Source organism: Carassius auratus, chromosome 29 (genome assembly GCF_003368295.1).
Source record: "Carassius auratus strain Wakin chromosome 29, ASM336829v1, whole genome shotgun sequence".
Classification (NCBI taxonomy): Eukaryota; Metazoa; Chordata; class Actinopteri; order Cypriniformes; family Cyprinidae; genus Carassius; species Carassius auratus.
In genome coordinates, this window is record NC_039271.1 from 23,090,544 (window position 1) to 23,112,793 (window position 22,250).

General features: G+C 36.1%; 1 protein-coding gene across 4 annotated transcripts; it reads right to left on the reverse strand.

Moving 5' to 3' along the window:
- Window positions 1-1,275: 1,275 nt before the first annotated feature.
- Window positions 1,276-21,983, reverse strand: LOC113048421 (gastrula zinc finger protein XlCGF8.2DB-like). Of its 4 annotated transcripts, XM_026210221.1 has the most exons (4): window positions 21,918-21,983; window positions 20,562-21,592; window positions 15,116-15,265; window positions 1,276-2,377 (listed from the first exon to the last, which is right to left on the reverse strand). In XM_026210221.1, exons 3-4 carry the CDS (start codon window positions 15,198-15,200, stop codon window positions 1,539-1,541), a joined length of 924 nt encoding a protein of 307 aa, XP_026066006.1. In that variant the 5' UTR covers window positions 15,201-15,265; window positions 20,562-21,592; window positions 21,918-21,983; the 3' UTR covers window positions 1,276-1,538. The 4 variants fall into 4 exon arrangements, with proteins under 4 accessions (XP_026066006.1, XP_026066008.1, XP_026066007.1 ...); XM_026210223.1 differs by lacking the exon at window positions 20,562-21,592 and having other exon boundaries at window positions 21,918-21,951; XM_026210222.1 differs by lacking the exon at window positions 21,918-21,983 and having other exon boundaries at window positions 20,562-21,911.
- Window positions 21,984-22,250: the final 267 nt, after the last annotated feature.

Genomic DNA, 22,250 nt, shown 5'->3' on the forward strand with positions numbered 1-22,250 from the left:
AAGTGTTTAAATCCACGTACTTTGATTTTGTTTAGTCAATTCGCTTGTTAAGTCTGACGTCACGTAGCAGCACTTCCGTGTCCAAACGCTCTATCAGTTACCACGAGAAAACAACAAAAGGTGCTAATATAAACTCACAATGTTATAGAATACTAGCGAAAAAGTTATAATATTAACCTTTAACTCCAACTCATTTATTTGTGTTTGGGACGCTGTGAGCACGGAGACTGTAGTGTATATCGTAAGTTTGAAAGCATTTAACTTAAATTATCAATATGAATAAACAGTGCTCATAAATGCTTGCTGAGGTCATATTCTCAAGTGAAGCGAGTTAAGGCCTGGAACCGGAAACAGTGCTTCTTATGTCATCACTTAACAACCAAATACTTTCACCACCATTAAAAGGCAGCAGGTGCATAAATACACTTTTGTTTACTCCATGTAGTTCTAAGAGCTGAGGTGTACATTGTGATTTTCTGAAATACATTAAGTGCGCAAAGGTCTCTCTCGCACACACTCTCTCTCTCTTTCTCACACACACACATACACATACACACTCAATATAATATGCTGTTATACTCCATATAGCTTCATATACAAGTCAGAAACTAAGCTTTTTTGCACAGGCCTATCTAAATGGTTAATGTTTCCACCTAGTGATCAACTGTAAAAATAACAAATGTTACCTCTTCCCAACAGGGAAAACCACCAACAATCAAGAATCTCTCACACACACAAACACTACAATTTGCTGTTATACTCTGAATAAATCCATATACAAGCCAGAAACTAAGTCTTTTTTTTGCACAGGCCTATCTAAAGGGTTAATAGTCCCACCTAGTGATCAACTGTAAAATTAAAAAATTTTACCTCTTCCCAAAAGGGAAAACCACAAACAATTAAGAATGCATGATTACATGGTGTCATGGCTTTGAAATCCAAAAATGTCATTATAATGGAAGTCAATGGGGCAAAAACAGCCACCAACAACAAATTAGGGAGAAAAAATTAAATCTAATGCTGCACAAAAACTAAAAATGCATCAAAGCCAATGTTGCTACTAATCTTTGACATGCCCAAGACTGTTATAAAAAGTTGTTTTTTTTCCCCCAAATCAGTGACATCATTTATGAACTTGGCAATTAAAGTTAAAAGTTAATTAAAGTTAAAATCTTGGATTTTTTTAAAAACATTTGGTAGTTTTGATCAGGACTGAGGTTGATTAACAGATTTATGCAAAAAAAAAAAAAAAAAAAAAAAAAAAAATGAATCTGATACATTTTTACAGCAGTTTAATTGAGTGGATGTTTCCATCCCGAACAACTCAAAAGGGTAGTGAATTTGAACAATCCACAAGGGTTAAGGGGTTTACATGAAAGCTTTTCAGTCCAATTGAGCCATCAATCCGATTACAAATGGATTATTTGGTTGCATGTAAAAAAGCCTTTCATGTGACATAACTGGCTATATCTCTAAACAGTTTTCCTGAGTGAGTCCTTGTGTGCTTATTAAGGGTTACTTTATATCTGATGATATCTTTATATCTTCTCAGCAGTATGACTGTTCATGTGATGCTTTAGATTTAGTTTTTTTGAAAAGCTTTTTCCACACAGTTTGCAGGTGTAAGGTTTCTCTCTGTGACGATTGATGTGCCTGTTAAAGCTTCCTCGCTGAGTAAAACTGGTTCCACACTGAGGGCAGGTGTAAGGTTTCTCACCAGTGTGGATGCTCATATGGCATTTAAGTGTTCCTTCTACACTGAAACATTTTCCACACTGTTGGCAAGTGAAAGGCTTCTCTCCAGTGTGAATCATCATGTGAACTTTAAGGTTTCTGTGTTCAATGAACTGTTTTCCACATTGCTGGCAAGTGTAAGGCTTCTCTCCATCATGAATCATCTTGTGGATTCTAAGGTTTCCTTGCTGAGTAAAACTCTTTCCACACTGTTGGCAGATGAATGGCTTCTCTCCAATGTGAATCATCTTGTGGACTCTAAGGATTCCTTTTTGAGTGAAACTTTTTCCACACTGCTGGCAGGTGAAAGGCTTCTCTCCAGTGTGAATTCTCATGTGGTTTATAAGGCTTTCTTTTCGAATGAAACTATTTTCACAAAGTTTGCAGGTGTAAGGTTTCTCTCGAGTATGAATTCTCATGTGCCTTTTAAGGCTTCCATTTCGACTGAAACTGTTTCCACACTGTTTGCAGGTGAAATTACCTCTAGATCCAGTCTTTTGAACTATTTTTTGTGAGCACGCCTTTTCAATCTGTGAGCAACTAAATGACTTTTGTCCAGTTAAGAAACCATTATGTTTCTTATACTGATCTGTATCTTGCATTTCATTCAGTTCTTCAATTTCCTCTTTCAGTGGCATCAGGTCTAGGCAAAGGGAGAAAAAATACAAGTTAATTGTTGTATAAAAACAACAGTAGAACAGAAAGCAACAATAACATTTCAAAATATTGTCCTTTCAACAATGCTCAGTTTTGCAAAGAAATTGTATTTGTGAACAATACCAGTTGTTTTGATTTAACCCCATTGTAGCATGGAAACTGTGCTTATTTAAGGTTCATCTTTCTTATAGTCTCTACTCAAGCTATTGGATCTTCAACAACATAATCACAACATTCTCTTGAATACCTTGTGAATTATCTTGACATTCGTGGACAAGAAATTAATATGGTTTATGTCCGATCTTTCTAACTACTACCATTTTTGTGTATGAAGAGACATCTCAATCACAAGTATGTAGTGCCACAAGGCCCAGTACTAGGTCCTCTGATTTTCTCTGTATATGTTTTTTTTTCTTGAGACATTATAATTGAATACATCATCTAAACTGTTAGCCAATCACAACACACTGGGACAGCTAACCAATAGGGCTGGGAAATATATCAAATATTAGTGATAATATCTGAATAATTTGGACGATGATGTAAAATTGGAAAATATCGGGATTATTAATAAAAAAAAAAAAAAAAAAGGAACAGTTAACTGCGGACTGCTCTACACGCATCTACTACGAGAGCTTTCATGAGAGCGGTTGACAGATCCAAGAGTTTAAATCCCCGAATCGTGAACGACTCAATGTTTCGTTTGTTATCTGGCTCGGCTCTGTGTTCATCTTCAGTTCTCTCTTCACAGCAGTTCAGTCAGTGTACTGTTTGTTTTAACTCAAAGGGAGTGTCAGCCACATTAAAAAAGTTAACAGCTTAAGTCATTTGTGGATTAATGCGTACTGAAGACGCTAACCGTTTAAAGCGATTCAGTTTGATTCGGTGAACTGGTTCAAAAAGATCCGGTTACATCGAATTCTTTTTCCGCGAACCGGAACTATTTTCACTATTTTGAACAAAGTATTGTTATGTTGCAAAAAGTCAAACTTCAGAGGCATGTCATCAATAACCTTTAATGGAATGTAAATGTACAGTACAGACCAAAAGTTTGGACACACCTTCTCATTCAAAGAGTTTTCTTTATTTTCATGACTATGAAAATTGTAGAGTCACACTGAAGGCATCAAGGGCTATTTGACCAAGAAGGAGAGTGATGGGGTGCTGCGCCAGATGACCTGGCCTCCACAGTCACCGGACCTGAACCCAGTCGAGATGGTTTAGGGGTGAGCTGGACCGCAGACAGAAGGCAAAAGGGCCAACAAGTGCTAAGCATCTCTCGGGGAACTCCTTCAAGACTGTTGGAAGACCATTTCAGGTGACTACCTCTTGAAGTTCATCAAGAGAATGCCAAGAGTGTGCAAACCAGTAATCAAAGCAAAAGGTGGCTACTTTGAAGAACCTAGAATATGACATTTTCAGTTGTTTCACACTTTTTTGTTATGTATATAATTCCATATATAATTCCACATGTGTTAATTCATAGTTTTGATGCCTTCAGTGTGAATCTACAATTTTCATAGTCATGAAAATAAAGAAAACTCTTTGAATGAAAAGGTGTGTCCAAACTTTTGGTCTGTACTGTACCCAAACTTAGCTGCAGGAATCTGTGAGGGCAATGGACAAGAACATTGGTCCAGGCTTAATAACAATTACTCTTGTATCGTTGTCTATTTACAATAAACATTATAGGGCTGTCAAAATGAATGATTAATCAAAGTGATTAATCAAAAACTAAAAGTGACCATAAATCCTGATACCTTCTTGATTGATAGCTTCCTGTATTCGGTACATATGTCTGCTATGTACAGTGCGTGTGTGTGTGGGGGGGGGGGGGGTTGGTATAGCCTACTTATCACAACATTGTCATTTGCGGTAAAACGGTACCGATAGATAAACGCCCAAAAAAAAAAACACCACAAAAATAAAACTATGGATAACATTAAGGAACATTAAAAATATTTAAAATAAATCCATAGCTTTCACCTTGGATGCTCTCATTTCCCAAGTTGTGCTTCCCTTACTCTAAGGCTAATAAATGTATTTCACAATCTGGGTCCTTATTTAATACAAAACCACACATAATGTTTCTACTGTATCTCTGTCACTCACTCTGATATTTAGTTAAGATGAGTGTTGTCTGTCACTGTCTTTAATCAGTCCTGTGAATTACTGTATGCTCATTCTTTATAAAGTAGCAACAATGACGTTTTTAAAATACAGTACTGTGCAAAAATCTTAGGCACATTAGTATTTTGACCCCAAAAAAGGGTTTTAAGCCAGTTATTTATATATTTTGCTCTAGTGTGTCCATAGGAAATATCAGTTTGCCATTAATTTTAATAATAATCTAGCGTGATTTTGAATGCACCAGCAGTCTTTCAACAGCTAAATGAATGTTTGGAAATGTAAACTGATATTTTCTAATGACACACTACAGCAAAATATATAAATAACTGGCCGAACACCATTCTTTTAAGCGAAAATACAAACGTGCCTAAGACTTTACCACAGTAGTGTGTGTATAATGTATGATTAAATTAAGTATATTTATATAAGTGTAATTAAAGTATGTGTTCATTCATATATGTTAAGGGCTAGATTTTCGCTGGAGGAAACGGCTGTGGTGTGATGAGCGAAAACTAAACAGTAAATGGGAAACCGACTCCCTCGTGACCTTTTGTAAACCGTATTTATGACAAAGAACTGCACAGATACGGATATTCTAACAATCTATCGATAAACACATACCTTGTGTCCTCTGTTTGTGTTTAAGTGCACTTGCGCTGCTCCGCCGCGATCTGCGGATTGAAGAGCGCGCTGAAAGATGGAGAGGAGACCGGTCTGACTCCGGTTTCATATAAAATTTAAGGGGACTGACTCTGAGGCGATCGGATACCGGTTTCATACCCAACCCTACTTTTAAGAAATATATTTTTTGATAAACGAACCCAACACTGGCTATGTCCTTTTTTGAGTGTGATGTGATTTGTGTCATGTGCAGGTGTGATGGATCGCGTACAAACCAATAAGGTGTTGGAATGGTATTGGTTTATACTTCTCATCCAACCACAATCAAATTCACTCCATCCGGTTTGTGCGATTTATCTTGATAGGTTTTTTTTTTTTCAATGATGACAAGCCAGAATGAAAACAAGCCAAAATGAAATAGCAGTAACAAAGCTATTTTTAAAATTTAAGGAGTAGAAAGTACAGATACTTGCGTGAAAATTTAAAGGTGCCATCTGTAATGTTTGGCAAAAAAATCAAGTCATACTCCACATTCCATACCAGATGGGGGCAGTATGCCTCAATAAAGTGAATTGGTCTACTCTAGAGTAACAAACGAGAAACGGCATAGTCTCTATGCTCCGCCCCTACTTTCACAACAACACTACAGCCATAGCCGAAGCCTAACTGTGCGTTCACACCGCCGGCGTCTAGAGCGTCAAAAATCGCTCTTGCCGCTCTGCTCACGACGCTGCAGAAAGATTTGTGAGCGATCAGACGCTCTAACGTAGATCGAATGCTTATTTTGTATTTAAAGCGGCCGCAAAGCAAACAAGCTTGTTGATCTCGTGCAGACTAACCACAAGGAGTTATAACCTCATTAAATATTGTTGTGAACGAAATATTAGGATCCTTTACTTAAAATGATAAATCTCAGACACCTTGGTCCACGTATCACTTTTAATTAATTTTTTTATGTCCCTGTAGGCAAACAGTGACACATCATAGATTAATACAAACGCTAAACAGCAATAATCAACCTGTCTTTTATTCTGCTTGGAAACTAATGTGCCAACTCTCAAGCATTCACCGTAAGACACACGCAATTGACTCTTTTCACACGCTTTCACGCCACACATCAATTTTTTCACGCACAGAAAAACCACGAAGCAAAGAGGACACGGAGACCAACAGACTAGACAGAGCAGGTCAGTTATGATACATAGGGCTGTGAAAAAAATCAAATGCGATTTTCATGCACCTCTCATCAGTAAAGACGCTCCTGTAATTAGAAGTATATCTCCAGCATGTGCATTCAGATCAGGGTTGCCAGGTTTTCACAACAAATCCTGCCCAGTTGCTTCTTAAAACTAGTCCAAAACTAGCCCAATCGCGTTTCCGGGAGGTTCCCCGATAAAAATTGCTTCCCGGGGTTAAAGTATAAATTTTTGGGAAGGGTTTCCCTGGTAAAATTAGCATTTTAGGGGCTAAATATCACGTTATTGGTATTGGGATTGCTTCAAACCGCGGACATGAAAACAACCGCAGACTTGGCAACACTGGTTCAGGTGGAGCGGCCGTTACTGCACAGAGCCTTAGTCTACCGACAACTAACACAAAATCGCTTTCAAAATCGACAAAGAATCGCCTGCGATTTTAACATCGATGTTGTGTAGATTGTCAGTGAATTACGGCTCTGTGTAGTAAATGCCAACCAGTGTTGCCAAGTCTGTGGTGGTTGTTTTTCATGTCCGCTGGTCACAGCGACCCCAATACAAATAACGTGATATTTAGCCCCTAAAATGCGAATTATACCAAGGCAACCCTGCTAAAAAACCTATATTTTAACCCCGGGAAGCAATGTTTTATCGGGGAACCTTCTGGAAGCGAGATTGGGCTAGTTTTGAGAAGCAACTGGGCAGGATTTGTTGTGAAAACCTGGCAATCCTGATCTGAACACACGTGCTGGAGATATTCTCCTAATTACATGAGCGTCTTTACTGGTGAGATGTACATGAGTAAAGACATGCACAGCCCTATATAATAAAATGGGTAACATTAAGTTATAGCTAGCTAATTATCAAACGCAGCTACGGTTAGCCATCGCTAACATTAGCACGTTTATCGAACAGCCTTTCTATGTTATAACTTCCCGAAAACAAATTCACAACCATATAAAACAAACTTCTAGCGAAATACTAACAGCCACTTATTTGCAAGCACGGAGTCGAACCTCATTTCTTTCAGGTCCATCAGTTGTCTCCAGCGATTAAAAGCAGTGCCGATGTTTACTCTGGTATTCTTATCAGATTTGATTTGTGATTCCGAGCGCGGTTGTTTCCCTGTAGCGGGTGTTGGTCTCTTGCCAAAGGCTTCAGCTATCCTTCCGCTCTCCTCTCTGAACTGAAAGTAGTGGGCTGTACTTTCCACACGATAGACATCAGGTTCAGGTACGCCCTGCGAGTTATTCATGTATTGCAGGTTGGCTGGTGGTTATGTTGCCCGCATACCGCCTCCCACGGCCGAAACTGGTATTACAACACCTGTCGGGCCGGGGCTAGTAATGCTAATGCTAATTAAGGTTGATATCTCTGCAGCACTATAACTTGACATTTTTTTAATGACATCATCGCCCTTATTTCTTCTCATTCTTTTGATGCGTGTAGGTCATGTTATGGATATTTTTACCTCAATTTCTGCATATGGCACCTTTAAGGAAAAGAAATAAAAAGTCGGCTGAAAAATAATTTCTCAACTAAAGTATAGATACCCCAAATTTCTACTTAAGTAAGGTAACGAAGTATTTGTTACTTAGTTACTTGACACCTCTGAATAAGGGCCTGATTAAGGATAATTTCAGTCTCTTAAAGTACGTTAACTATTTACTAATTCTGTGTACACTGCTGTCTAATCGCATCCATCGTTACAAAGCGGCTGTGATAAACTAAGCAAGTACGTAAATGATTCAAACTACAATTCAGAGACATTCTGTTTCATTTGCATTAAAGGCTTGTTCAAGATGCATCTGAGTGATTCAAAAGCTTAAAGAATAGTCTGCTGTCTAATCACACTCCAGGCTAGGGCTGCAACAAACAATTATTTTGAGAACTGATTAATCTAACAATTATTAGACTAATCCTTTATTATTTCACTAATTAATAAGTAGACTTTGATTATTAAGCTTTTGCATTTAGTTAAAGTATTGAGCTATATTCTAACAAATAAATAAAGGCTTTGGAAGAACTTCAGTTTTGGAAAGTCATATGTAATCACAATTTTAAAATTAATTTATATTTATATATATAATTATAATATATTTATAATTTATATATATATATATATATATATATATATATATATATATATATATATATATATACACACACATATATACATATATATATACATATACATATATACATACGTATTTTCCAGACTATAAGCTTTTTAATTTTTTTTCATAGTTTGGCTGGTCTTGCGACTTATAGTCAGGTGCGACTTATTTATCAAAATTAATTTGAAATGAACCGAAAGAAATGAACCAAGAGAAATGAACCAATAGGAAACATTACCGTCTACAGCCGCGAGGGGGCGCTCTATGCTGCTCAGTGTAGACTACAGGAGCTAAGTTTTTTTCCTCATCATGACGTATTTTTGGACTGATGCGACTTATACTCAAGTACAACTTATAGTCCGAAAAATACAGTATGTATATATATATATATATACACATACACACACATACATATATATATATATATATATATATACACATATACACACACACACACACACACACACACATATATATATATATATATATTAGGGGTGTAACGATACGCGTATTCGTATTGAACCGTTCGGTACGACGCTTTCGGTTCGGTACGCGGTACGCATTATGTATACCGAATGGTTCGTTGGAGTAATTAATTATATTTGAAAAAAAAAAAAAAAGAGAGAGAAAGAAAGAAATATAATGATATGCGTTCAACAAGGTAGCCCAATAACCCAAACAACGTAACAGGCAACGCCCCTGACACTCCCGAAGAAGAAAAAAACACCATCTTATATGTTTATGTTAGGCTACTCAGCAGGCGCTCGCTCACTCAGTACGCGCTGAAGGCTCGTTGCAAAATAGCCAATGCGTTTAACAGACTAGAAATGAGAAGATCCTCCAATAACCAACAGGTCTGGTGTTTGGGTGCACTTTGGATTCCCTTTAAGCTATAATGGTGATGGCAAGAGAGTGGTGGATAAAAAAACAACGGTATGTCGCATCTGCAACATGACAGGGTACACCAGCGGGAATACAAAAAAATAAATAAAACAACAGCGGGAATATCTGGGATATATGCGTCAGTACTATCTGGGAAAAGACGAAAAAAAAGGAGAAACATGCACGCAGCAAACTATCCCTGCAGCATTTAGACACTATAGCTTACAGGGAATCCAACCCAAACACCAGACCTGTTGGTTATTTTAGGATCTTATATTTCTGGTCTGTTAAATGCATTAGACATTTTGCAACGAGCCTTCAGCGCGTGCTGAGTGAGCGAGCGCCTTAGGGGCCGTTCACATATCGTGCCTAAAAACGCATGGAAAACGCTAAGCGCGTCTTTCTCCTCCTTTCCAAAGCGCTCGGGCAGAAGCGCTCATGAGGCGTCTGTCTTTGCTAAGCAACAATGACGTGCTCTCTCCATGAGACGCGGAAATTTCAGCGAAGGATAAATGGATTTGCAGCTCTAAAAATCGCTTGCAGTAGCTCTGCTACTGAATTTATTTCAAAATTGCAATCCATATACAACTATGATCAGCTGTTCCTTCATCTTGGCTGAGCTCTCAACGTTGTTACGGGAAAGGATGAAGCTGATTGGTTGGTTCTTGTCACATGACCCGCGGTGCGCTTGCGGCATTCTGAAAAGTTGAGATGTTTTTACATTTTGCTGTATCTAAAACGTATCGAACCGAACCGAACCGTGACATCAGTGTATCGTATCGAACCGAACCGTGAATTTTGTGAACCGTTACACCCCTAATATATATATATATATATATATATATATATATATATATATAAATATATATATACACACACACACACACACATATATATACACATACACACACATATACAGTCAGGTCCATAAATATTGGGACATCGACACAATTCTAATCTTTTTGGCTCTATACACCACCACAATGGATTTGAAATGAAACGAACAAGATGTGCTTTAACTGCAGACATTCAGCTTTAATTTGAGGGTATTTACATCTAAATCAGGTGAACGGTGTAGGAATTACAACAGTTTGTATATGTACATCCCACTTTTTAAGGGACCAAAAGTAATGGGACAGATTAACAATCATAAATCAAACTTTCATTTTTTAATACTTGGTTGCAAATCCTTTGCAGTCAATTACAGCCTGAAGTCTGGAGATCAATTAGACATCAGCGTACGCTGGGTTTCATCCCTGGTGATGCTCTGCCAGGCCTCTACTGCAACTGTCTTCAGTTCCTGCTTGTTCTTGGGGCATTTTCCCTTCAGTTGTGTCTTCAGCAAGTGAAATGCATGCTCAATCGGATTTAGGTCAGGTGATTGACTTGGCCATTGCATAACATTCCACTTCTTTCCCTTAAAAATCTGTTTGGTTGCTTTCCAAACATCAAACTACCCGGAAGACCATGGAAAACAACTGTGGTGGATGATCGAAGAACTCTTTCCCTGGTGAAGAAACCCTTCACAACAGTTGGCCAGATCAAGAACACTCTCCAAGAGGTAGGTGTAAGTGTGTGTCAAAGTCAACAATCAAGAGAAGACTTCACCATGTGAATACAGAGGGTTCACCACAAGATGTAAACCACTGGTGAGTCTCTAAAACAGGAAGGCCAGATTAGAGTTTGCCAAACAACATCTAAATAAGCCTTCACAGTTCTGGAACAACATCCTATGGACAGATGAGACAAAGATCAACTTGTACCAGAGTGATGGAAAGAGAAGAGTATGGAGAAGGAAAGGAACTGCTCATGATCACCTCATCAGTGAAGCATGGTGGTGGTAGTGTCATGGCGTGGGCATGTATGGCTGCCAATGGAACTGGTTATCTTGTATTTATTGATGATGTGGCTGCTGACAAAAGCATTAGGATGAATTCTGAAGTGTTTCGGGCAATATTATCTGCTCATATTCAGCCAAATGCTTCAGAAATCATTGGTCAGCGCTTCACAGTGCAGATGGACAATGACCCGAAGCATACTGCGAAAGCAACCAAAGAGATTTTTAAGGGAAAGAAGTGGAATGTTATGCAATGGCCAAGTCAATCACCTGACCTAAATCCGATTGAGCATGCATTTCACTTGCTGAAGACAAAACTGAAGAGAAAATGCCCCAAGAACAAGCAGGAACTGAAGACAGTTGCAGTAGAGGCCTGGCAGAGCACCACCGGGGATGAAACCCAGCGTACGCTGATGTCTAATTGATCTCCAGACTTCAGGCTGTAATTGACTGCAAAGGATTTGCAACAAAGTATTAAAAAATGAAAGTTTGATTTATGATTGTTAATCTGTCCCATTACTTTTGGTCCCTTAAAAAGTGGGATGTACATATACAAACTGTTGTAATTCCTACACCGTTCACCTGGTTTGGATGTAAATACCCTCAAATTAAAGCTGAAAGTCTGCAGTTAAAGCACATCTTGTTTGTTTCATTTCAAATCCATTGTGGTGGTGTATAGAGCCAAAAAGATTAGAATTGTGTCGATGTCCCAATATTTATGGACCTGACTGTATATATATATATATATATATATATATATATATATATATATATATATATATATATATATATATATATATATATATACACACACACACACACACACACACACACACACACATATATATATATATATATATATATATATATATATATATATATGGCACACAATATTTGATGACAGAAAAATTATCTCATTCATCATTTAACAGCTGATTACACACGGACAAAATGGCAGACTTGGGACAAGACAACACACCCAACCTAAGGCCCGATCCCAATTCTACCCCTTAGCCCTTCCCCTTTCCCGATTTCCCGGGTGTCTCGATTCTCTTTTGGTTGGAGGGAAGGGGGAAAGGAAAAGGGCCAGATAGCCCTTCAAACGAAGATTTTTAGGGACCACACTTCAAACGAAGGGGTATGAATTATCTCAGCAACATGGCTGCTACAGCAAACAAAAAGACACATAAATGTAAGCTTTTTTGGCATAAAGATTTTAACGAAAAGTAATCATTTGTTTTATGTTACATTCAATTGTGGGAAGTCATGGCCTAATGGTTAGAGAGTCGGACTCCCAATTGAAGGGTTGTGAGTTCGAGTCTTGGGCCTGCAGGAATTGTGGGTGGGGGGAGTGCATGAACAGTTCTCTCTCCACCTTCAATACCACGACTTAGGTGCCCTTGAGCAAGGCATCGAACCCCCAACTGCTCCCCGGGCGCCGCAGCATAAATGGCTGCCCACTGCTCTGGGTGTGTGTTCACAGTGTGTGTGTGTGTGTGTGTGTGTGTGTATTCACTGCTCTGTGTGTGTGCACTTCGGATGGGTTAAATGCAGAGCACAAATTCTGAGTATGGGTCACCATACTTGGCTGAATGTCACTTTCACTTCACTTCACTTCAATTATGAGTTCATATTAATGGTCTTGTTACTCAAAGAAATGTTTGCAAAAAATTGCTAATATTTGCTAACGTCATATCATTACAGACTGCATGATAGTGCCACAGCATATGTCTGATCAGGGCAATAACTGCCGTAGACATTGATGGGGGCTAATCCTCCATATAATTAGAAATCGCAAAACCATTTTCTCAAATATTACCTATTAGAGAGAGAGAGAGAGAGAAAGGGAAATTGGGTATATTCGCGTCTGTGGATTTATCTTTTTTAGAGTGAGTTTACTTAAAAACAGTGATTGTATCCTCTCGTTGCTGAAAAATATAATGTAGCGATTCAATATTTAAACTGCATTTAATAAAAGTCGTGGGGCAGCGTTGACAAGTTTATCTTCTCCTGGATGTGTGAGCTGCGCGATTTCCGATATGTGTGTGTGTGTGTGTCAGTAAGCAGCTCATTAATACAGAACGATAATTAATGCACACCAGCACACCAGTATATGTGTGTATTGTAAGAGCTAGACGACGAATGATGGCGTGTGACGTCATGGTAGTGGTGTCCTAATCCTTAGGGGAATTTTTTTTCTCCCCTACCCCTTGACACTGTTTTAAGGGACAAGGGGAAGGGGTAGGGGAAGGGGTATAAAATAGAATTGGGATTGGGCCTAAGATGGTAGAATGGTAAATCAATAGAGGTGGGTGGGGCTACCACAATATGATGTTATATTGCAGACAGGATACAGACTGCTGTTTTTTTTTAGCCTGGTTTGGCTTTATGAAGATTTAAAAAAAAATTATTAAAAATTTATTACAAAATGAAAAAGATTTGTATTATTCTACAATGGCTTTGTACACACAATTCCAACACACATTTCTGTTCAAGCACCTTGAAGTGGATTTTGCATAATAGGTGCCCTTCAAATCCTATCTATCCGACTGCTACTTTGTTTGTGTAAATGTATTACTTTTCATCACGAGTTTGTTTTATGCTTGGACTAAATAAAAAATATATATATATATTATTTAGTTAAAGAGGGGGTGAAATGCTATTTCATGCATACTGAGTTTTTTACACTGTTAAAGAGTTGGATTCCCATGCTAAACATGGACAAAGTTTCAAAAATTAAGTTGTACGTTTGTAGGAGTATTTTTGTTCCAAAAAAACCTCTTCCGGTTTGTCACAAGTTTCGGAAAGTTTTTTTCGAGTATGGGTCTGTGTGACGTTAGATGGAGAGGAATTTCCTTATATGGGTCCTAAGGCACTTCTCCCCGGAAGAGCGCGCGCTCCCGTAGAGCAGAGCACTGAAAGGCTGAGCACAGACATTTACTGATCAGAGCGAGAGCATTACGAAAAGTCACAAAAGAAGTGTGTTTTTGGTTGCCAGGGCAAGACAACCCTGCACAGATTACCAAAAGAGAAACAGCATTAAGGGACCAGTGGATGGAGTTTATTTTTACAGAGCATCAACGGAGTTGTGCAAGTGTTTTTGTTTGTTCCCTGCATTTCGAAGATGCTTGTTTTACAAACAAGGCCCAGTTTGACGCCGGATTTGCACATCGTTTATTTCTTAAGGATAATGCAGTCTCAACGAAAAAGGGTCACGACTGTGTTGGAACCGCATGCGGTGAGTAAAACTGCTTCAAATATCTCTGTGTTGTTAACTTAGCTATCGGCGCGTAAGCACATCAAACTGCACTTTCCACATGTACAGCTTGAAAAGAAAAAAAAAACGACATAAAGTGGAACTTAGTCATTTTCCAAAACCGCTAAGCAAATATAAACATTTTCAGTACATACCACATAGAGACTTCATTGCTGATGCTGCTCTTGTTAAATTTCAGCCTCTGGATCTGTGTCACATCTTCCAAACGTTCTCAACACGAAAGCTTACTCGCGCTCGTGATTATTTAGCTCCGCCCACACGTCACGCCTCTAGGTGCTCGTGTTTTTCCGGGAAAAATCGGTACAGACTATCTTTCTCATATAAATATAATAAAACTAAAGACTTTTTGGAGTTATGAAGGATGCAGTACTACTCTATAGGTACTCAAGATTAACAGGATATTGAGTGAAAACTAGCATTTCACCCCCCCTTTAAATCTGCCAGTGCTCAGTCTGGAGAGCCAAGATGAGTTGATTCCAGAGCAGATTTTGACAGGCAGAGAGATTTCCAAATGTGATTAAGGCAGATGCCAGAGAACAGCTCCATTCGGAGGTTCTGGACTATTTCTCAACTAAACTTGAAGGATGCAGTGTAGGATGTCTCGGGGGTAGATGTTTTTATAAGGATAAAATGAGTGAGTTCAGCATTGAGAATGAAAACGAACCTGTTTGTGTCTCAGCATCTTCTTGTTTGACTCTGAATGTTTCTTCAATCTTCACGTCTTCAATCTCCTCTTTAATAAACTCCATCTTTATAATATTGTCACGTAGGTCTCGGCTTCTTCACCAGGAGTTTTTCAGTCTGTTTGGACACTCTGAAATGTTTAAGAAGAGAATAATTAACAGAAAGAAAAATAAATCCAAACTCTGATAGCGCTCAGCCAAGAGTACCAATCATTCTGAACCTGCTCGTGTTTACACTGACAGTGAGCAGAATCCTCTACTTCAATAATATGTGACTGGAATCTCTTCTAGAAGAAGAGTGTTAATCACTTCTACTGACCTGAAATATTAATAATACTGGGACATTCTTTGTATGCGGTAACATTTTGGCTTCTTAAACGTTGGAAAAAAAAAGTTACATAATTTTAATGTTTTTTCTTTGGTTTTTTTTTTGCATTCTACCAAAATAGGGAGATATTTAACTATTAGGAATGGATATTGGTCAAGCTCGTGGACTCAAAAAATTATAATTATGTTTAGATTGTTCAGACATTGGCCATGAAAATATTTCACCGTTAGAGAAATATAGATAGTTATCACAACATGTTAATAATGTAAATGTTAAACAATAATGAGCTTTTCTTAGATAGTACTGTATATGTCCCTTTTTTTATTTTAAAAACAATAGCAAAACAATTATTGTCGAATAGAATGTGTCTTAATTATTAAATTAACAATTAAAAAATGTTTGCCAATAGGGTTGTAAACAGGGCTTGACAATAACTTTTTTGCTAACTAGCAAACTGGTTTTCCAAAGTTACTAACCACACAGCATTTTTAATAGCCACATTTTTGTTGTTGTGAATTTACCTGATTAAAGTTGAATATGGTGTGCTAAAACTTACTTGAACTAGATTTACAACACTTTTAAATATAAAACCACTGTACACACCCAAATCAAGACTACATAAATGTATAACAATAGAGGTCATTATCATTAGCTCTGATAAGATTGTGTGTAAAGCTCATTTTTTAAATAAAACCATGTATTAAGATAAAGACATAAAAAGTAGCTTCTTATTGCATAATAAAATAGTGCATGGATGTAGAAGATTAATAAAAAAGTGAAACTGAAAAAAAGCATTAGCATTAGAAACACTGTCTGTTTAATCAGAATCAGACTCAGAATTACTTGTAACTTTGTTACAAGTTGCAATGGAAAGTAGGTCAGTTGAAAAATGCATGCCATGGTTGCATGGACAAAGTTGCTTTAATCTACATTAAAATTTAAGGGGAAAGTTCCTCTCATCATATAGAACACGTTTCAGTTTGTGTTATTTTTGTGCTCAGGCCCTAATAATGACTACTGGTTAGGTTGCAACTCTCTATTGACACCTTGACAATCGAATCGCCATTAGCTAGTAAATATTTTAGTTTACCCGCCAGACTGAGATTTTATATATATATATATATATATATATATATATATATATATATATATATATATATATATATATATATATATATAACAACTAATTAGAAGTAAATTTAACTGAACATTTTAACTTGAGAGATGGTTGTTTTTTCTGTCATTCAGTGTTTCTGACAAAAAAAAAATTGGGAAAAAACTAACAAAATACTGATAGGATAATAATGATACGAATTCTAATAATAAGAACTATAAAACACACTAAGGATTACTAAGGATTAATGAGCTGCTGGATTCATGAATATTAATCAGGTTTTGTGCATTCGCTTGAACTGATTTGCTGAAATCAAAACAGGGACGATAATAGATGAGCGTCTACCAATGAGACTGGCGTTTGCGCATTGACTTTGGCCACTACCGGAAAACCCGGCTTTTCTTGAAAGCTGAAGACTTCCATAGGAACGCTTTTATTTCAACAGGACAATACAACAAAGAATATTGTTTAAATGTAGCACGTCAATCCCTTCTCTCTCTCTCTCTCTTTGTGTGTGTGAGAGAAAGCGACGGCGATTTGTGCGCATTCACACTAGAGTTTATGGTACATTAAATACAGCTGCGCTGCGTTTCCATTGAGGTGAACTGAGAAATATCACAGATCGCTTGATAGAGAGTGAAACTCTGAAGCCCTCAGAAAGAGTCAGTGTTGGCAATTGAAAATATATCTGAGCTAAACAGAAATGGATAGCTGTCTCTTCCTTTGTGTCACTAGCGTGCAAGCACAAGGCAACACTATGTGCATGTAATACTCATGGGAGTTGTAGTGTCATACTGTCACACTGCAATATGGGTTATTTCAGATGCCTTTTAAAAACGTTACAATTATTCAACCCGCCAAAGTGGCTAGTTGGAGTCATTGTATTAAAAAAATAAAAATAAATTCTGCTCATCAATCCTGCATTTATTTGATCAAAAGTACAGAATTTTTTTTTAATATTGTGAAATATTATTACAATTTAAAATAATTGTTATTAAATTTATCATACTTTAAATTATCATTTATTTCTGTGATGCAAAGCTGAATTTTAAGGATCATTATTCCTTTAGAAATCATTCTAATGATTAATTGATGATGATTCATTATCAAAGTTGGAAACAGTTCTGCTGCTTAATATTTTTTCAGAACATGTGATATTTTTTTAGGAATCTTTGATGAATAAAAAGTAAAAAAAAAAAAAAAGAAGCTATGTTTTTAAAATATAAATATTTTGTAATAACAATATACACTACTGGTCAGTAATTTGGAGTCAGTAAATAAAAAATAAAAGTATTGATTTTTAAATAAAATCAATACTTTTATTCAGCAAGGATGTGTTAAATTGATAAAAAGTGATAGTAAAGAGAATATATATTATTAGAATTTTATATATATATATATATATATATATATATATATATATATATATATATAAATGCAGTTCTTTTTAACATTTTATTGATCAAATATATTAGACAGCAGAACTGTTTCCAACACTCATAATAAATCAGAATATTAGATTAATTTCTAAATGATCATGTGATCGGTTGGATGTTACATGTGACACTGAAGGCTGGAGTAATGATGCTGAAAATTCAGCTTTGCATCACAGGAATAAATTATTTTTTAAAAGTATATTCAAATAGAATACTATTATAAGTTATAATAATTTTTCACAATATTACTGTTTTTTCTGTATTTTTGATCAAATAAATGCAGGCTTGATGAGCAGAAGAAACTTCTTTCAAAAACATTAAAAATAGTAATGTTTCCAAACTTTTGGTCTGTCCTGTATATATATATATATATATATATATATATATATATATATATATATATATATATATATATACACACACATATATATACATATATACATATACATACATATATATACATATACACACATATATATACATATACACATACACACATATATATACATATATACACATATATATACATATACATATACACACATATATATACATATACATATACACACATATATATACATATACACACATATATATACATATACATATATACACATATATATACATATACATATATACACATATATATACATATACACACATATATATACATATACATATATACACATATATATATATATATGCTGTTAGTGCTCCTCACCTCACAAAATGAGACGTTGCTGTGAAATTATTATTTAAAATGACTTGTCTAACTGGGTGGAAAAGAGCATAAGAGGGTGGAACACCAGTGTTTCAATGCGTGTATATATATATATTAGGGATGCACCGAAATTTCGGCCACCGAAAATTATCGGCCGAAAAGGGCCTTTTCGGTTTTCGGCCGATAGACTTTTATCACCGAAACAACACGGCCGAAATGTTGTGATGACGCAAACAGAAACCGCGACATGCACGTGCACCTGCATAGCGCAGACCACGAGCTCCACGCGACATTCACTTAACACCAGTGAGAACATTCTCTTCTTATTCCTTTATTCGCAGCACTAAAGCGTCTCCTAACAAAGAGATTAAGACGGACCACGAAGTAAAAACAAAGAAAAGTACAGTCTTATAGAGTCTGTGAGCACAGGTCTCACTGAGATCTTTTCGGATCCTCTGCACTTCATCACGAATGTGCTTGATCCGCGTTATAAAACCATTACTTGGATGCGGAAATAAGGCAGCGCGCACGAGAAATGATCCAGGCCGCGCTGGATGCGGAGAACCCGCGTGGAGACGGAGAAGCGCCAAGCGCAGGAGACAGATCAGAGCGCAGAAAAAAAGACTGGTCTCTGCACCAGATGAGTGGCATGCACCATCTTTGTCTGATATGTTCAGTGGAATTCTGCAAGAAAGTGCCTCAAATAATAATAATAGGTTGGCTTTTTTGTACTTAGGCTACTATACACACACACACACAAACATATATACATACATAATATCAGATTGTTTTCTTTAATTTGATAAAAATGTTCATTTATGCCCTGACCCTATTTAAATACACTCTCTCAAATATTTCTCAAATGTCAGGCAGATGACAAGCTCAACTGCTCAACAGCTAGATGGTTATCTGTCTGAAGTCCCCATCCCCAGAAGTGATAACAGTCTTGCCTACTGGAGAAGTAATGCACTTTCTAGTCCTACATAGAAAAATTTCAAATGCACTTCACCTAAATGCACTTTGTTTTTATGAGAGAACTGTTCATTTTAAAACCTTTCTGCAGGCCAGTAGGCCTGTACATTATTAAATATACACATGAGTGGGATACATTTTTAGTTTGAATTTTATTATTCAAATTTTATTATTTTATTTTATACTGTGCAGTGTTGCAATGTGCTTAATAAATATTTGCATCATTTGTAATTATGTATTTTTATGTTTTTAAATAAGTTATGTAATTGTAATTATTTTTGAAACTTTAATATTAATTTATGCAATTGCAATGTCTTAATTTTAGTAAAGTTAGTACACGGTCATAGCAATAAATGCAACGGTACTAATAATTGCCATATTTTCTTTCGGTGTTTCGGTTTCGGTTTTCGGCCTTGGTATTCTCTTTTTCGGTTTTCGGTTTCGGCCAAGAATTTTCATTTCGGTGCATCCCTAATATATATATATATATATATATATATATATATATATATATATATATATATATATATATATATATATATATATACACGCATATAGAAATTGATTTACTATATATACTAAATACTATTTATTCTATTAGAATTTCCTAAGTTTATAGACCTAACAGGGTGGAAAATTTGAGCTTAATTAGCCATAGCTCATTAAGTGATCAACATTTAGCTAGCTAACCTTCTTCAGATTAACATAACTTTTATGACTATGTCAAATTTGTTTTACATTTTTTATGATGGGACAAACATTCACCATGATATAGCCTAACAGGGTGGAACTTTAAGGGCGGCACAAACGTTTCAAAAACTAAAAAAAAAAGGTAAGTGTGAGAGTTTAAGCTTACCTCAGTTTGTAGACTTGAATTCCAGTGGGAAAAATAAATGATGTCACTTCTATAAAATAGTCTAAATGAAATTGCAATCAGTTTTGGAATGCGAGAAAGTATGTACTAACAGGGTGGAAAATTACTTCAGGGACATGGTAATCGAGAAGGAAAAAAAAAAATCTATATTTTCACCTGATTTATATGTATGATTATTGGCAGTTTAGCCTAGTCTATAACATAATTAAAACTTATTTAGATTTTTTTTTTTTTTAATCTTTCATAGTTTATATTTCTTGTGGAAGTTGATTACTTTGCACTGAGGACATCATAAAATGTAATGCATATATCAACGAAAGGTGTGTAAAATACAAAATAGTATTTATAATTTCTATTATCCCTGTTTAAGTGGTAAAGAAGACCTAAATATACAATTCATGCCATATCTTATAAATGTGCCATTCATTTAAGAGAAAATATGATTAAATAAACCATCAGGACATAAAAGTCACTGTATAACAGGAATGACACAATTGGTGTTTTTAATTTTCATGAACTTCATGACAGTTTTTAAATATAGTGCCTTTTAAGCTGTGGTCTGTAGTGTAAGCTCCGCCTACTGGCATCATAGGTCCCCTTGTTCGAAAGGTTTCAGGGCTGGTTTGATACCAGGATCTGGGCCGGGATTTTTTTTTGAGTAAATAAATAGCCCAGCTCGTTCGCAACTGGGCTCTGGCTCCAGCACAAGTCACCAGAAAAGCGGTGTGAGCGTGTCTCAATCAGCTTCCTAGCTCAGTAGTCAGCACACTGGTAAGGGAGTCAGTCAAATGACCTGATTAAACAAAAAAAAAACTACCAAAACTAGCATAACAAATTAATAAAATTAGGCAAATTAAGGAGACACTTAATATTTAGGCATTTAAGATTTACATTCAATATTGATTTGTAAATTGCATTATTAAATACATTCTAATTTCATGAAATCATTTGCAGTTGTTTGTTGTTCCCGTTGCGTTCACATGTTTTGAGCAGCAGATGTCATCAGCGTGCCCCTGAATCGAGAGATTGGAAACATGTTGAGAAGTATTTGGGTCAGTTGACTCAAGTTCTGTTTTTACATCACTTTTTGCCAGTGACTGAATTATTAGTAGTTATGATAAACGCATTCACCACAGGGAGCGAAATGAGACGCGCCTGTTCTGTTACTAATGTATGGACGCGCTTAACAAACACAAAGTATTGTTGAGTAATATTAGATATAGCCATAAATTATATATTCAATAACAACGACTTCATGTTACAGTTGCTGTGAAAACAACAAAATATACTGAACGGTTAATAACTATTTAAACCCTTAACATGCTTAAAAACACAAACCTGTCTTCATCCGAATCACAACAGAGACAGAGCGCAGACCTATGACGTCATAGCACAAAATCAAAATAAAAGCCCCTTTTACATGCCTCTTACTCTCTAAAATCACAAACGTGCATAGGATATTATACATTCAAATGATATAAATGAGAAAATAGTTTATTTCTTGGTTAAAATTATATATATATATATATATATATATATATATATATATATATATATATATATATATATATATATATATATATGTTGCCTTATCATGTGCTAAACATATTAGGAAAAACAAATTAAGTTTATATTAAGATATAAATCAAGGTTTATCTAATAATTTAGTTG

Bases quoted from the DNA above. Each gene is read 5' to 3' on its own strand.
- LOC113048421 (XM_026210221.1), bottom strand. From the start codon at position 15,200: ATGGAGTTTATTAAAGAGGAGATTGAAGACGTGAAGATTGAAGAAACA. The intron at 2,378-15,115 runs GTTCGTTTTCAT...CCCTTTGCCTAG, and splicing joins AGATGCTGAGACACAAACAG to ACCTGATGCCACTGAAAGAG.